Source organism: Miniopterus schreibersii (genome assembly GCF_964146895.1).
Source record: "Miniopterus schreibersii genome assembly, chromosome: 5".
Classification (NCBI taxonomy): Eukaryota; Metazoa; Chordata; class Mammalia; order Chiroptera; family Miniopteridae; genus Miniopterus; species Miniopterus schreibersii.
Genome location: NC_138106.1, coordinates 83,685,253 through 83,702,211, shown reverse-complemented (window position 1 = coordinate 83,702,211; position 16,959 = coordinate 83,685,253). Strand labels below are relative to the sequence as shown.

Below are 16,959 nucleotides of genomic sequence, written 5' to 3'. Positions count from 1 at the left end.
GCGGAGGAGGAAGGCTCAGGCGTGCTCCCTGGAGGGAAGAGCACCCTGAGAATCCTTAAGGGTTTTAAGGGCGGAGGTTTTAGGGGACATCCCAGGGAAGTATCTTAATAGAACATTCAGCAGCTTTCCAGGTGTGTCATTCCAGGGTTGGCACCTCCACTGATGATTGGTTGGCGCCAGGGCAGGGGGTCATTACTCAATGCAGCTGGTCCTGAGGTCAGCCTTGGTGTCACTCATCTGGTTTTGCTGCTTTTCTGGGCGTGGAGCTGAAATACATCTGAGACCTAGATGTTATCTCTATGAAGGAAGGGTCAGGGGGTCCAAACAGAGTGACCAATGATATGCTAAGAGAGGAAAGGTGAGGTCCCAACCTACAATTTCCTTTGCTAGGCACCGGGGGCTTTCCGCCCTGGTGACCTTACGCACCTGACCCATCATTCTTGCTCTGTTCATGCCTGTCTAACTGCCTAACACATTTCTAATTAGCTTTAACAAACTTGAAATGTTATATTTTGAAACTAATTCTTAAAAGCTTGGTTAAACCTATACATCTTAATTGAAGGAATATGTTTAATTTTTTATACTGAAAATGGGTGAGTAAATATTATATTTGCCAGTGGTTCCTGGCCTCAGGCTGGAATTGGAATTATGGAGGCTTATGTGCCAAACAGTGTATATACACATACAAACAAAAATGAATAGTACATGGCCATTAAGTAAATATAAAAGATGAGTAATATATGGTCTCTCAAGATACAAAAGAAAATAATGCATGTCTTGCATGATTTATAATGCAGCAAGGTATACAAAAAGAGATACAAATCACTAAACTGCAAGGGAGATTAACTGAGTGGGGTAACAGATAAAAAAATATTGTGTCCTGGGAACTAGAGAAAAGGTATTCAGAAGCTTCTTGGACTAGGTAGCAGCTAAGCAGGAAGGCAATGCTGAGTGGTTTTTGATGGGTGTGTTTCAAAGGAGTCTTCAAAGCTGAGGGGAGGGGGGAATCCAAGTCACAGAGATGAAGACCATTCAAAAGATAATGGAGTGTTTATTTTGAGTAAAAAGATGTTTAATGGCACACTGTATAAAACAAAAAAATGAAAATCTCAGCCAACTAAGTCCAGAAAGAATATAGAATTCAATATGGAATCTGAGGTGGCCTACAAAAATAACAAGAGGATAAATATTTCCTAAACACTGAAGCTTGATATGCTTTTTATTGAGGTTAATTAGCCAAGGGGTTGTCCTGCTGTTCACCACCCATCCCAGGAGTCCCTTACAATTAATGTTACCCTAAGCAAGATTCTTCCTTAATGGATAATTGTCTCTGCCCCAAGTAAAATAAAACTAAAATACAAAACAAACAAAAATCCAAAACAAAGCTAAGAGACCATCACAGCAAGCTTTAACCTTTCTCTCTACTTCTCTTTAAATTATCATGCTGGGTTCTTCTCTTCTTAGGAGGCATCTCTTATCTCCAGGTGCCATCATCCATGGACAAACACACTAACAATTCTTTAATATTTAAGGATCATGCTTAAATGTCACGTCTTCATTACAAGTTTACTGCCTAAGCAGTTGCCTTTCAGAAACTAGACCAAGAGATGTTAAATTGCTACTCAAGAGCACACAGTGAAAAGGAACAGCCCCCACGGTGTGTAGGGAAGGGGTAAGGAGCTTAGATCCCAGAGCAAGGACCTAGTTTGATTCTTTGTGTCCTTCCCAATCTAACACATGTGCATTTGTGTGACTGACTGTTGGTTTATCAGTATGTGGAAAATTAGGAGTCCACATGCACATGCTGATAAATGGCTAGGTATCCCCTTCAGTTTATTTTTAGAATGAGATAATGTATAAATAAGGACATCATTGTGTAAGAATGTTTAGGTACATGTGTGTGAATTTCCCTATCAGGTGAATGGCACCACCACACCCCAGGGCAGCCTGAAGTAATCCAGCATCCATATGTTATAGGATAGTAAGAAGCTAGGGAAATTCCAGGACAAGTGGAATAGGGAAACTAAGAGTTAACAGCAGTTTGCAGCCACCTAGTCAATCCTATCTTCCCTAAACCAAGGTCACTTAAGAGTAAATGGCATGCACTTCTCCTCCCCAATAACAGAAATCCAAATAGTGCCATTTGCCAACCACACCCAAATTAAGAGAATCTCATTTTGGTATATCGGCATAAAGCTGATGAATATTCTATTGCTCATCCCCGAAGACCTCCCCTAAATACCCAGCCTTTAAAACCTCTGAAAACAAAGGTCCCAGCAGCTCTCCCTCCTGGTGACATGCCTTTGCCATTCCCTTTCCCCTCTCCTTCACCTACAGGCACATATCTCCTAAACTCCAAGGGATTCCAGGAGACCTGCAACCAGGGGCAAGTGGGCAGTGGCAGCTCCTCCCCGCCTAACCCCCTGAACCTGTCTCCAAGGCCCCCTTTTCCCTGACTCCCCAGTGAGCCAAAGCAGCCTGCCCTAGGCCCTTCCTTGTTTCACTGTCCTAAGGTTGTTTTTTGCTGTAGTCAATAAATTCTTGCTTGCTTTTCTACACTCTCTCTCTTGATTGAAATCTTTCCTTCAAGAAGACAAGAACCGAGGTGTCGTCATCTTGCCAGTAACACCCATACAATCAATAACCATTCTTTTTCAGCCTACCTCCTAAATATATCTCGTTGACATACCATCTCCTATTCACCTCCACTGCTCCTACTCTAGCCCAGATCACTATCAATCTCTTCCCACAAATTCCCGATTCCAACCCTCCAATTGGCTTCACATGAAGCCAAATTTTTCTAAGATCTGATTCTCAGAACAGGTAAGGCCACTGCCTAGAGATGTAATGTCTAAACACTGCCCTGGGGATAACATCTACGTTACTAAATCCTCCTTTAGCAGTCCTTCTCCCCCGCTTACCCTCACCTCTCTCCACAAAATGGTTACATCCTATTGATTTAATACCACTCCCGTTCCCTAGGCCTGTGACAGATAGCTCTGCCAGGAACCTTGGCCCTGGCCTTACCGTTACCAGGCTCCTGCCTATTGGTCCTTCAGGTTCAGCATAAACTTCAGTCACTCTAGGAAAACCTTCACCATCCACACGCTTCTGCAAACTCAGCAATTAAAACTCATACCCTTGTACTCATGCTGTTTTGTCAGTTTGGTTGTTAGCCCTTTCCAGGTTGTGAGCTCTGGAAGGAATAAATCTTGTCCTGTAGGAAGGTCAGATAGAGCCTCCGTTAAGGGCCAGCAGCAGAGGGGGTGAACTGGGGGGGGGGAGGCATCTGTAATACTTTCAACAATAAAGATTATAAAAAAGAGGTGGAGGGAGGAGAAAAAGTCCCACTCACCTGCCTTCAGGCTGCACAAATCCAAGCCTGGGGGGCCACACACAAGCACGTGCCTACTCCCGGAAACATCAAGCTCCAGGCTCAAGAGCCCAGCGTGCACTATGCACACAGAGCAGGGTATGGGTATCTGGAGCCTGCAGCCTACTATTCTCAGAATCATCTACAGATGCGTCCTCTACATGCAGGACTCTATTTCCCAAAAAGTTCCTTGGGGCTTGGCTCAGCTTTAAGGAAAGTTTTCTTTAACTAGATATGCAGAGAAAGGGATTAACCTGGATCTTTCCCTCTGTCACTGGAACCGAGGCGATTCCTAGCTTCTGTGGGATGGTGTTTGGGAAGCCTCATTTAGATTTGTCACAGTTCATTAGATTATGATGTCATTATGTTGCCAGAGAAATCAGTGGGTCCAATTTCCCCGACACTACTGGGAGTGAGGTTCTTGGGGTACTGCTGGAATAAGCATTTCTGGAGGCCCCCACAGGAGAAAGAATGGTTTTTAATGGCGTGGAATTATATTTCTTGGGTGGTAAATTCCCATGCCCCTTAACCCAGTCCTGAAAAATGTGTAGCTAGGGGTCCAGCAGAGCCAAAAGTAGGGCCAGTGTCCAGAGTTTCCGTTCCATGGTGGAGCTGGGTCCAGCAGAGCATCAGTCTAGTTAAAACCCATTAGTCCATTGTGTAGAGTCCACATGGCAGTGAGCCACATGGACACAGGGGAGCGCACCCCCTGCAGGAGTGCAAGCAAGCAGGAGAGAAAAAGGGGGACCTTTGTTCAGGAGCTTAATTATAAAATCTACCCACATTTGCAGTGGCCACACTTGGCCACTGACTTGTTCCCAGGTGTGACTGACAGGTAAGCTCCTTCCCACATCACCCAGACCTTACTGGGCATGCATCTATTGTCCAGTCCCCTCCCCCAGTGACCTGCGGGGAACAGACTTGGAAAATGTTAACTGCAGCTTCCTGGCAAAGCTGTATAAATGGCATGCCTGTATTACCTTGTCTTCCCTTTGTTTCTTTCCTGTTATTTAATGACCAGGTTATTATAACAGTATCAATTAGAAGTACTGAGAAATAGAGATTTTGGAGGGAGTGGAAGGGACAGAGTCTCTTCAGCCCAGATCTTCAACTCACAGTAGCCAGAAGGCCTCTTGGTCCCCAGGGGTCCCAGTATCCTAGGGGTCACACCTGTGGTGGGCACTGGGCATCTGCTATGTTCGGCGAGGTAGACGCAGTAGAGTTTATGGCTGTTCTCAGTGTGTTTACAGAGAAGCTACCCAAATGGGGACCCAGATATCCCTTGCTCCTGATCTGCAGTCCTCAGAATCCACTCCACTTCTGTGGCAGTGACCCAACTCCACTAGTCTATGTGCAAGGATCCACCCCACCCCCCTGCCATCCCCTAGTCCCTGAATCTTCAGCCTCTACACTCCAACACTAATATCCTAGCATCTTCTCTCAGACCCTACAATCCCATACTTTTTCCTTGTACTCTGGCATCATCTATTATTAACTCATACTGAGAATGTCACACCCCTATTGCCCCGTTAGTGCTGGTGCTACAGGTTAGCCCAGGACTTTCAGAAGCCGGCCTGGAGAGGCAGTTCTGTACTTGGGCTCAGTTTCCCCACTTGATATGAAGCTCTTTGGATTCAGGACAGAGAGGAGTATGTCAAGATGGATGGACTACTGGCCAGTGTGGCTCAGTTGGTTGGGCATCTTCCTGTGCACCAAAAAGGTTGCTGGTTTGATTCCTGGTCAGGGCACATGCCCTGGTTTTGGGCTTGATCCTCAGTAGGGGGCATGCAGGAGGCAGTAGATTGATGTTTCTCTTTCTCTTTCCCCCTTCATCTCTCTCTAAAAATCAATAAAAACATTCTTTTAAAAGAAGATGGATGGGCTAGACAATACCTTCCATTGGGCCTTATTTTCTTCATTTGTACAATGGAGACAGTTATCCTTAACCAGAGGCTCAGTTGGTCAGACTTCCCTGGCCAGTCAGTTAACCTTTGCCTTCTACCCCACAGGAGAGGTAAAAACTGTAGGGCACAGAGGAGAGAGATCACTCCTCTCCAGGTACTTCCGGCTCAGGTCAGTTATATGACTGTGTTTGGCAGTTGTGGTAATCAAGGTCATGGTTAGGAGCTAGAAATAGAGCCTGGAAGCTATTGATGCACATTGGTGGTGCTCAGGCTGGGAAACTGAGATGAGGCCACGCTGGGGGAGGATGCCCTAGAGAGGAAGGGGAAGTTGGAGAACCAGTCAAGTTTCAGTTCCACAGCTATTAATGATTCTTCTGCAATCTTGGTCAACTTCCTCTGTAGGTGCCGATTTCCCTTTCTAGATAATATATGTATGTGGTGGAGGGGCAAAGGGTGGACAGTGGTCATTGATACTTTTTCCCTGTTTTAAGGGCATTCCTGCATGAAAATCAGATTATTATTTTAGGTTCTTATCACACCACCAGAGGTCACTATTGACTGACCATCTCAAGAGCATTTTAGTCAGTTTAGGACAGCCCTGCTACTTTCATAGTTTTATACACATTACTTCAAAAACATGAAACAATGTCCTCCCGGTAAAGACTTCACTTAATTCAGCACCCTCAACACAGAAGGAAACGGAGTCGGTTAAGCCAGTGGTTCCCAAAATGTGTTGCATATGAGAACCCTTAAAAGATGCTGATGCCTGGCCCATTTCCAGACATTCTGATTTCCCTGATAAGAGGTGCAATGTGGGCATAGGTACTTTTAACTGATTCTAATGTGCAGCAAAATTTTGGAACTGCAGGCTGAAGCCCACCTCTGTTTTGCTTGTTTTTTCTGTTAAAGAGTGGAAGGAAGGAAGGGAGGGAAAGAGAGAGAGGAGAAAGACATCGATGTGAGAGAGACACATCAATTAGTTGTCTCCCTCACTTGAATTGAACCTGAGACCCTTCGGTGGGTGCTGACGCTCTAATCACTGAGACACACTGGCCAGGGCCCACCTCTCAGTTTTAGCAAAAGATCTAAACTTTATATGTATCAATTTTATAGGAGAAAAGCAGGAGTCCTCAGGAAGCATTTCTAGGAATATGCTTGACGCAGCTCTAACTCGAGACAATAATGGCCCTTATGTGCCATGTATTCCCAGGATCAAGAGCCTCACTGGATCGACCAGGGAATTAAATTGAAAAAATGATAATAGCAGCTTTTACTTACTAAGCTCTTATAATGTGCCAGGCATTTCTTACCCTTAACAGGTTTTAGGTCATTTAACCTTCAAATTAAGAGGTTAGATGCTATCACTATTTCCATTTTACAATGAGAAAACTGAGACACAGAAGGTTTAAATAATTTGCCCACCATAACACAACACAGCTAGTAAATTGTAGAGCCAAGGTTTAAATCCAGGTAGTCTGTCTTCAAGAGCGCAAACTCTTACTCACTATGCTATTCTACTTCCTAACACAAACAGTGACATTTACCCTCTCTCCCTATTTGGTCTGTGTTCCCTCCATTAGTGTTCAGATCCATTCTCATCCCTCCGTCATTCTCTACTCTCATCTCCAAGGCCTACATTTCTGGCCATCGTTCATTTTTAAATTACTGAGGATTTTAGCACCACATAACACTGTGTCCTCTGGGGAGATACAGGGATGTAACATGCCTATTCTCACTATGTGGCAGGGCCTTCACTAATAACTTCATGTGCATTATTTCACACGAGGCTCATAATAACGGTATTGCAGGTGAAGAAACGGGCATGGGGAGGTAAAGTAACTTGTTCAGCTGATATGGTGTGGTCTCAGGCTCATGACCTGTATATAATTCCCTGGTTCCAGCTGCCCAAATTGGGGAGAAGGGTCATGGGTCACAGAGAAATGGCAGAAATAAGTTAATATATCAGAATATAAAAGAGATTGCAGAGGAAACAAGATGGCAGCGTAGGTAACAGCTGCACCCGCTGCCTCCCGCAACCACATCAAAATTACAACTAAAATACAAAACAGCCATCACTCAGAGCCTCCTGAGAGCTGGCTGAACAGAAGCCCTACAACCAGGGAGCTGAAGAAGCACTGAGGGCGGTAGGAGGGGCGGAGACTCGGGCGGATCAGGGCTGGACGTTGGAGACAAGCCGCAGGCCCACACCCAGTGCTGTGGGTTAAACCCGGGAGGGACATATCCACGGCGGAGGTTTCCCGGAGGAGCGAGGGGTCCCAGCCCCACATCAGGCCCCCAGCCCAGGGCTCCAGGGCTGGGAAGAGAAGTCCCCATAGCTTTGGGATGTGAAACCAGAGGGGACTGTCGCTGAGGGTCGCGGAGGCTGCGGGAGCCCCAGCAGCTCCTCTAAAGGGCCCGGCACGGACTCACTCGGACGCTCCCTCTGAGCCCAGCGCTGGGCAGCAGCCTGAAGGGACCCGGGACACTCGGGGAGGAACTAACCTGCCTGAAATCAGGGAGAGAGCTGGAGGGCGGCTTCCTCCCAAGCAGAAGGGCTGGCGGAGGCCATTGCTCCTGTGGCGAGTCCTCCAGGCACACAGCCGGCAGGCAGGCACCATGTTTGAATCCCCAGCACCTGCCTCACACCTCTGGCCCCGCCCCGTGATTCCCGGAGGCCCCGCCCCTCCCCACCTGCAGCTCATCCAGGCCATTTCCAGTGGCTTTTCTATGCAAGTGGCCTCTTGAGCCTTATGCTTAGGACTTTCCTAAAATCTCCCAAACAAACAGCAGCGTGCCCCATACTGCTTGATAAGGGGCCCCAGGCCTGGCACTAGCAGCAGCCTGCATTGGCTCATAGCTTGGCTTCTCATGGATAACGCCAAGCCCAGCACAAGTAGCAGCCAACTACTGTTTGCTGAGTAGCTCATGCTGGGTGGCCCTGGGCAAGGCACTGGCACAGGCTGACTTTGCACCTCTAGGGAGGCACCAGAGAGAGTGCACCTGGTGGTCAGGCTCGACCACGCTGGATTACAACCCTAACACATCCATGAGTGACACTCAAGGGGCGCACTTGGTGAACACCAAAGCCCCACTGAAGTAAATCCTGCTCCATAGGGGTGTCTCCAGCACAGCAACTCTTTGGCTGTAGCTGTAGCTGGTCCTCACAGCTGATTGGCCAGGGGGTCAATTCCTCTCAGTGACACCAACACCAACCAAGGCTCAACTACAACAGGACAGTGCACACAGCCCACACAGGGGAGCACCTAGAAGGCCCAGCTCAGGTGACTGGGGAGGCTGAGCCACTGGACCCTACAGGACACCTACTACACAAAACCACTCTACAAATTCCAGGAGACATAGCAGCTCTACCTAATACATAGAAATAAACATCTGGAAGCAGGCAAAATGTGAAGGCAAAGAAACATGTCACAAAGGAAAGAACAGAAGAAATCTCTAGAAGAGGAACTAAATGAAATAGATCCAAGCAAGCTAACAGATACAGAGTTCAGAATTTTGTTTATAAGGATGCTCAAGCATATTATTATGAAAGTAACTGAGAAAATCAATAACATAATAAATTACCAATTTGAAATGAAGGATACAGGAACTGAAATGAATAATTTACAGGAATCAACAGTAGAGTAGAGGACACTGAGAATCAAATCAGCAATTTGGAGCATGAGGAAACAAAACACACCCAACCAGAAGAGCAAAAAGAAAAAAGAATCCAGAAATATGAAAATAGTATAAGAAGCCTCTGGGACAACTTCAAGAGGCCCAACATTCGTATTATTGGGGTACCAGAAGGGGAAGAAAGAGACCAAGACATTGAAAACCTATTTAAAAAAATAATTACAGAAAACTTCCCCTACCTGGAGGAAGAAATAGACTTACAAGTCCAGGAAGCACAGAGGGTCTCAAACAAGAGGAACCCAAAGAGGCCCACAGCAAGACACATCATAATTAAAATGCCAAAGGTTAAAGACAAAGAGAGAATCTTAAAAGCAGCAAGAGAAAAGCAGTTAGTTACCTGCAAGGGAGCGCCCACACGACTGTCAGCTGATTTCTCAACAGAAACTTTGCAGGCCAGAAGGGAGTGGCAAGAAATATTCAAAGTGATGAAAAACATGGAACTACAACCAAAATTGCTCTACCCTGCAAAGCTATCATTTAGAAGGTCAAATAAAGAGCTTCACAGAAAAGCTAAAGGAGTTCATCACCACCAGACCAGCACTGCAGGAAATGTTGAAGGGTCTTCTTTAAGAAGAAGCTAATGAACAAAAGAATCTGCCAAACTAAATAGATCCAGAGACATTGTAGCATGCAACAGATGATCATATTTCAGAGGAAAGAGGGAAGGGGGGTGGAGGATGGGAAGAGATTAACCAAAGAAGTTATATGCATATATGCGTAACCCATGGACACAGTCAATAATGGGGTGAAGGCCTGGGGAAGGGGTGGGAGCAGAGTGGGGGGTTCAACTGGGGGGGGGGGGGAATGGGACACCTGTAATACTTTCAACAATAAAGATAAATTAAAAAAAAAAAAAAAAGAGTCCTTTTACGAAGATGGAGCCGAAAGCAAAGAAGGAAGCCTCTGCCCCTCCCAAAGCTGAAGCCAAAGCAAAGGCTTTGAAGGCAAAGAAAGCAATGCTGAAAGGCATCCACAGCCATTAAAAAAAGAAGATCCACACGTCACCCACCTTCCGACGGCCGAAGACACTGAGGCTCCGAAGGCAGCCTAAATATCCTCGGAAGAGCGCACCCAAGAGAAACAAGCTTGACCACTATGCCATCATCAAATTCCCCCTGACTACCGAGTCAGCCATGAAGAAGATAGAAGACAACAATACACTCATGTTCATTGTGGATGTCAAGGCCAACAAGCACCAGATCAAACAGGCTGTGCAGAAGCTCCACGACATCGACGTGGCCAAGGTCAACACCCTGATCAGGCCTGATGGAGAGAAGGCATATGTTCGACTGGCTCCTGACTATGATGCTTTGGATGTTGCCAACAAAATTGGGATCATCTAAACTGAGTCCAGCTGGCTAATTCTAAATATAAAAATCTTACACTGTAAAGAAAAAAAAAGAAAGAAAGAAAAAAACACACCACCAATCAGGCTGAAGATGAGTAAATACATTAAAAAGAGAAATAGTATAAAAAAAAAAAAAAGATTGCATGAGCCACCTGCCATGTGCCAAGCACTGTACTAAATGCTTTAAATACATTACCTCATTTAGTCGTCTTGACAACACTCTGAAGTAGGAAATGAGGAATTTGAGGCTGTGAGAGATTAAATAACTATGAGTATAAGGGTTCCACTCAACTGTGCAAGCTCATTCATTCAGCAAATATTTATCAAGCACCTACTCTCAGGCAATGTTCTAGGCACTGGGAACATACCTGTGAAGAAGACAAAGTCTCTGCTCTCAACTTGCTTATCTAGTAGAGGAGAAAGACAAAAAAATGAATATGTAATATGATGTTAGATAACGATAAAAACTAAATAAGAAATATGGAAATTAGATAGATGAGGTGATAAAAGTACTGGGAGTCTGAGGTGGAGGATATGTTCCATGGAATGTCAGGGAAGTAGGATTAGGCAGGGCCTAAAACAAAGTGGGGGCAGTAAGTCATGGGAAGATCTGGGAACAAGTTTCAGGCACAGGGGACAGCCGTGCTAAGGTTATAAGGAGGGAATGAGCAGCAGGAGGGGCAATGAAAGAGCTGGTAGGAAATGAGTTTGGAGAGAGATAATGAGATTGGCCAGAACATGTAGGGCCTTGCTGGCCAAGTAGGAAATTTAAATTTTAGTCTGAATATCAGAGGCAGTCCTTGGAATGTTTTCAGTAGGAAAGTGACAGTAGCTCTTTCTCCCTCTCGCTTATTTCTAACACATATTTATCAAGTAGCTGCTATGTTACTGAGAGTCATACAATGAGATTCACTTTGCCTCTAAGTACAATATGATTTGGGGTAGGTCTCTTAGCCATTACACTATGTCTTGTGGTCTTAAAAAAATCCCACATATTTAAAGTATACAATATAAGTTAAGACGTATATACCCATGAACCCATTACCAAAATCAAGATAATCAACACGTCCATCACTCCCTAAAGTTTACTCATGCTCCTTGTAATCTCTCCCTCACACTGCTGCCCTCAACTACAGGCTAAGCGACTACTACAGTCTGTTTGTACAGGTTGGTTTGTATTTTCCAGAATTTTATATAAATAGAATCATTGCAAGAGTATGCTCTATTTTTGTCTGGCTTCTTTCACTCAGCATAATTATTTAGAGTTCTATCCATGTTGTTCTATGTATCAATAGTCCATTCCTTTTCATTGCTGAGTAGTATTTCACTGTATGGATAAGACAGAATGTGTCTACCCATTCGTCTGTTGATGGATATTTGAGTTGTTTCCAGTTTTTATCTATTACACATAAAGCTGCTATGAAAATATGGGTACAGTCTTTTAAAGGATATATGCCTTCAAGTCTCATGAGTAAACACCTAGAAATGGAATTGCTGGATCATATGGTAGGTATATGATCAACTGTTGAAGAGACTGCCAAACTGTTTCAAAAGGTTTTGTACCATTTGACATCCACACCAGTTGTTCCATCTCCTCACTAGCACTTGTTATGGTCAGTATTTTTCATTTTAATCATTATAATAAATGTGTAGTGGTTTTCAATGTTTTTGACTTTGTATTTCCCTAATGACTAATGATGCCAGGCACGTATTGGAGTCCTAATGCCAGATGTGATGGTGTTCAAAAGGTGGGCCTTTGGGAGGTGATTAGGGACTTGAGGGTGGAGCCCTCACGAATGGGATTAGTGATTTTATAAAAGAAACCTACCGAGCTCCCTATCCTTCCAGCAAGTTAGGGCACAGCAAGAAGTCAGCAGTCTGCAACCCTGAAGAGGGTCCTCACCCAAGTATGCTGGCAACTTGATCTGGGACTCCCCAACCTCCAGAACTGTGAGAAATAAGTTTTTGTTGTTTATAAGATGCCCAGTCTGTGGTGTTCTGTTATAGCAGCACAGATGGATTAAGACAGTGGCCATCTGCAAGCCAGTGAAAGAACACCCAGGAGAAATCTGTGGATACCTTTGTTGATCTTGAATTTCTTGCTTCCAGAACTGTGAAAAATAAATTTCTGTTGTTTAAGCCATCCAGCCTGAGGTATTTTGTTACGGCTGCCCTAGCAGACTAACTTGGCTGCCCCTGCATTTCTAACAGGAATGCAAGTGGGCAGCCCTGCTCACAGCCTCCTGACAAACATGGAAACTAGGCACACCCCCACCTTTCTTGGCTAGCATGTCTATTTCCTAAGAATCTTCGATGAGCCAATGGTAGGGACCCTTATAGTAAGGGAGAGGTGGCTATCTCTAGAAGGGATTGGGGTTCCAGGCTTTGAGCAAATATGAACCCCTTTCTCCAAAACAGACATTTTTATGCAGGTGAAATTACCATGAAATTGTACTTTTAGTTTTGAAATTTTAATTTAGTACTGAAATTGGAATTTTCAGCTTCAAAGGAGAAAATTAATAAAAAGGACAATACGGCAGAGATTGGCAGCGGAAAGGGGTGTTCATGAGTATGGTACCTAAAACAAATGAGCTATGGGCAGCGAGGCTGGGTGTTTTCTACAGCAGCCTTCTGTTTTCAGCCCTCGATGGCTGACCAGAGCAACCTGCTCTGCCTCACTGAATCTGCCTCACTGAATCTGATGAACCTGTTGTCTCCTGGAGTCCCTATTGGTTGAGTGAAGAAAAGAAGGATATTAGGGGTGCTTTATTCATCTGCAGGGCATAGGAAATAAAGGCAGAGTTTAACTTCAATGCAATTGCACCTACTTTGTAAATTCTTGGAAGAAAGGGCTCATGAAGGGGCTGAACTAGAAAAATGAACGAAATTTTGTTCTTTCTTTTCAGTTGTGTCCTTGCGAGCCAAAAGCGACGTCCCTCGACCTATACTATATACATATTTACTGGATGAACTGGAAAGAGTAGCCACAATATCTGCACACCCAAACTGCTAAAAAAAAGGGGGGGAGGGGGAGGGGGGGTTGCAACCACGAACTCCACATTTGAAATGTTAGGAATATTTACAGGGTACAGATTACAAGACCGTTTTAGGACTGAGAGCCAGTGGGTTTCTGGCCTTTAGTCCTTTCATTCTCTGGGGCTCAAAGTAATCTGTCAAATACCCAGAGTTCACCAGGTGATGTCTACGGATTCTTTCATTCAGCCAGGTTTTGTTTCTGCCAAGCACGTTCCTGGCATCGCTCTGCAGCTCCACCCTGCTAGAAGGTGAAGCGTTCCCGAGCAGCTCTTCCCGGTGCTTAGCAGCGCGTGGGGCCCCGGGCACCCCGGTCACTACCGCCGCCCGCCCTCGAGGCTCCCGCCGCCTGCGGGGACCGAGTGGCGCCCCTGCAGCGCGTGGGACGCGGTCCGCGGAGCAGGTGACCGACCGTGAGGCCGCATCCCAGGCCTGAGCACCTCCGCGCTCCAAAGCGGTAACGTGAAGGGACGAAGGGAGGACGCGGCGGGACCCCGCCTGCCAACCGTTGGGGACCCTGCGGCGGCCAGGGCTGAGCACCTGCGTGCAGGGCCGGGGCCCTGGGGCGCTGGGACCCAGGGCGGCGGCGGCGCGGGCCGGGCGGGCGTGACCCCGCCCCGGCGTCAGCCCCGCCCCGCAGCGGCCGGCCGGCGCTCACGTGACGCCGCAGCGCGCGCCCACTCGCGGAAGTGGCCCCGCCTCCGCCGCGGCGCGGGGTCCCCGGGCGCCCGCACTGGCCCGCAGCCGGCCGCGGGGATGGTGCACTTGTACAACCTGCACCCGTTCGGGTCGCAGCAGGTGGTGCCCTGCCAGCTGGAGCCCGAGCGGTTCTGCGGCGGGGGCCCCGACGCGCTGTTCGTGGCGGCGGGCTGCAAGGTGGAGGCGTTCTCGGTGGCCGGCCAGGAGCTGTGCCGGCCGAGGGGCGCCTTCTCCACGCTCGGCCGGGTGCTGCGCCTGGCCTACAGCGAGGCCGGTGAGTCACGCGGGCCTCCTTCCGGGCGGGGGGTCTTCGCGCTTCCGGGCACCTGCCGGCGGCCGCGCCCGGCGGGCGGCTGGGGACGGGGCGCGCGCCGAGCTGTGCGGTCGCGGCGGGGCCGGGGGCGCCGCTCGCAGCCGGCGGGGATGCTGGCTGCGCCTCGTCCAGCGCCCTAGCCGGGAAAGCCGGGGGTTGGGGAGCGGGATTCCATTCATTCGAAAAGCCCGGACACTTTAAACGAAAGACAAACAAACGCAACATTTCAAACGCATACAAAAGTAGGGAGAATAGTGTCCGAACCCCCAGGTACGCCCAGCTTCAACAGTTAGGCCAACGCATGCCCAGCCCTGTTACAGCCGTGCCTCTGTCTACTAACTGTCGATTTTTGAAAGCTCACATTATGTGCTGATTTTAAAATCTATACACGTGCACCCCCTTCTTAGAACACCCTCCACCCCCAACACCCCTTACCCCGTCCGCAACCCCGCTCCCGCCTCCAAACAGGAACAGCTTAGCAGCACCCACTATTATTGTTCCACCAGGAAAGTGAAGTGTACCAAGGGCGCACTGTGTGGGTGTGTATATCCCTATTTTAGAAAGCCCCAGCATTCAGGAATAGGTACTTCAGGTTGCAAAAGGATTCACCATAGATTTTCTAAAACTGCCTAACAAGTACACTTAGAGTGTGCGTCCCTTTCAAGAGTGGTGTAAAGGTGTAACTTGGGGTCTTGACCCTGGAACCACTCTGGTGGTGGAAGTTCTTAATAGTGAAGCGTAGAGCATGAACCTGGAGGACTGAAGATCTCCCTCGAATCCCTTCTCTCGCTGCAGGGTGTGAGTTCATAGAAACTTTTGGGTCTCAGTTTCTGTTAAAAAAACAAAAGTTGAATCACTAGATCAGTGATTTCCAGACACTGGGATTTTATGGCTCAGTAAAAACTGTGGGGCTGCCATACATAGTATCTGTTCATTTTGTCAACTAAAGATATATGCATTTTTTAAAATGAAGAGCCCTTATATTTACTGCCACCATTATTTAAAAAAGGAAAAAAACACTTAGCCTCAATTGTTGGATGTCTTTGCTTTAGGACCAACTTACTACGCTGTAATTAGTTTTTCTTTTCGGCTAGTGAAGACATCAACAGGGGCCTGTACTGGTCCACAGACCTGTTTGAAAACCAATTATTAGATCTGTAAGTTCTCTTTTAGCAGAAGATTCTGATTTTGGTATTTCTTATGACATCTTTTTCATTCATTTCACAATATTGGCAGTTTCCCCACCCCATCCCCCTTTTAGGCACAGGAGTTCTCACCTTTACGAGCTCTATTGAGTGCCAAAGTCACCAGTTTCAACTTTGGTGTGTGTATGAGAGAGTGAGAGAGACAGCAATACATGTTTACATTATTTGCCCCATTCTTCCAAATTGACATTTATTCTAGAATTGAAAGTGGCAGGCGTTATGTAGACTTCAGGCTTTCTTGACTCTCAGTAGTGGGGTTTCTGGGGATCCTTGGATGGCCCTCCTGATGCATAAGAATTACCTGGGGAAAGCTTTAAAAAATACTGGTGCCTGGACCACAACCTAGAGAACCAGTGTCAGTTTCCTGGGGTATGGCCCAGCATTGGGGTGAGTCTAATATTTAGCCAAGATTAAGAACCACTGACCTAGAGCCATACTGGCTGCTGTGCAGTGAGTAGAATGACGACCTCATTAATGAGGCCTTGAAAACAAAGATGTTTTTATTATTCAGTTGCTATCTTAAAGGCAGTACCAGAGTCATGTGGAATGTATTAGCATGCATCCTATAGCTCAAGGGTAACTTTCAGTCCTCTGTGTGAGCTTCAACCCCTGGGTACAGCTTTTATTAGTCTACACATAACTCCTAGCTATGCGGATATCCACGTAACTTGTCTTCCATATCTCAGCTTTTACTTTTTAATGTTCTTTCCTCCTACACATAGTAACTTTGGCATGAGGGAATTCATGGTCTAAGCACCCAGTGTCTTCCTCTGTAGGCAAATCTCCCCGTCAAAAACAGAACGAATCTTATACCAGTCATTTATACAGGGTGGGGCAAAAGTAGGTTTAGAGTTGTTCATATGGAAAATAATACAATAGTTAATAAATGATAATATAAGAATAAAGTTTCATGTACTCACAACTGTAAACCTACTTTTTCCCCACTCTGTATTTACTGTAAGTGCTTTGTAGGCTTCTTACCCGAGCAGTAAACATTTTCAGTTTTTTATCTCTCATTGGATGCTAGTCTCCTTTCATAAAAGTTGGGGGTGTTAGGGAGAAAGTAGGTAGAAATTTTGAAGAACTGGGGTACCCTAACATCACTGCCATTAATAGACACTTAATTTAGGCTTTGTGTGTGAAGGGAGGCAGAGGAGATGTGAGAACTCATTGTTCTGAAGGGAGGAAGGCCTGGTGGCCAGGGTTGAGCGCTATGTGGGGAGCTTTGGTGCTGGGCACTTGTTTATGGGCTGTCTGGAGGTGGTGGGGCAGGTAGGATGACCACATGGCCCTCATCACCTGTCCTTTAGCACCAGTGTATTAAACTAGCTCTAGTCTACCCCCAAGTCCTCCCTACCCCCAAGTCCTCCCTAATTTTTCTTAAATCATAA

At 46.5% G+C, this 16,959-nt stretch overlaps 1 protein-coding gene, 1 long non-coding RNA gene and 1 pseudogene across 8 annotated transcripts in view; 2 read left to right on the top strand and 1 right to left on the bottom strand.

Moving 5' to 3' along the window:
• Window positions 1–204: 204 nt before the first annotated feature.
• Window positions 205–10,723, bottom strand: LOC308558081. The gene is made up of 3 exons (XR_013998948.1): window positions 10,687–10,723; window positions 10,515–10,566; window positions 205–277 (listed from the first exon to the last, which is right to left on the bottom strand). It is a non-coding gene; the product is annotated as an uncharacterized lncRNA (long non-coding RNA).
• Window positions 9,846–10,347, top strand: LOC308557716 (large ribosomal subunit protein uL23 pseudogene; annotated as a pseudogene). Its single transcript has one exon. The product of its transcript is annotated as a large ribosomal subunit protein uL23 pseudogene (transcript).
• Window positions 10,724–14,006: 3,283 nt separating the features above from the next.
• The window catches only part of HPS3 (HPS3 biogenesis of lysosomal organelles complex 2 subunit 1), a 44,657-nt gene continuing 41,704 nt past the window's right edge, over window positions 14,007–16,959 (top strand). For 4 of the 6 annotated variants that reach the window (XR_013998851.1, XR_013998852.1, XM_081138113.1 and 1 more), the window contains exon 1: window positions 14,052–14,324. Coding sequence is in view for 3 of the 6 variants with exons in the window: in XM_081138113.1 (XP_080994239.1) it covers window positions 14,108–14,324 (217 nt within the window). In the remaining 3 variants the exon portion in view is untranslated. Of the gene's footprint in view, window positions 14,325–16,959 lie in introns of all 6 variants that reach the window. The other 2 variants (XR_013998850.1, XM_081138111.1) reach the window with 2 other exon arrangements.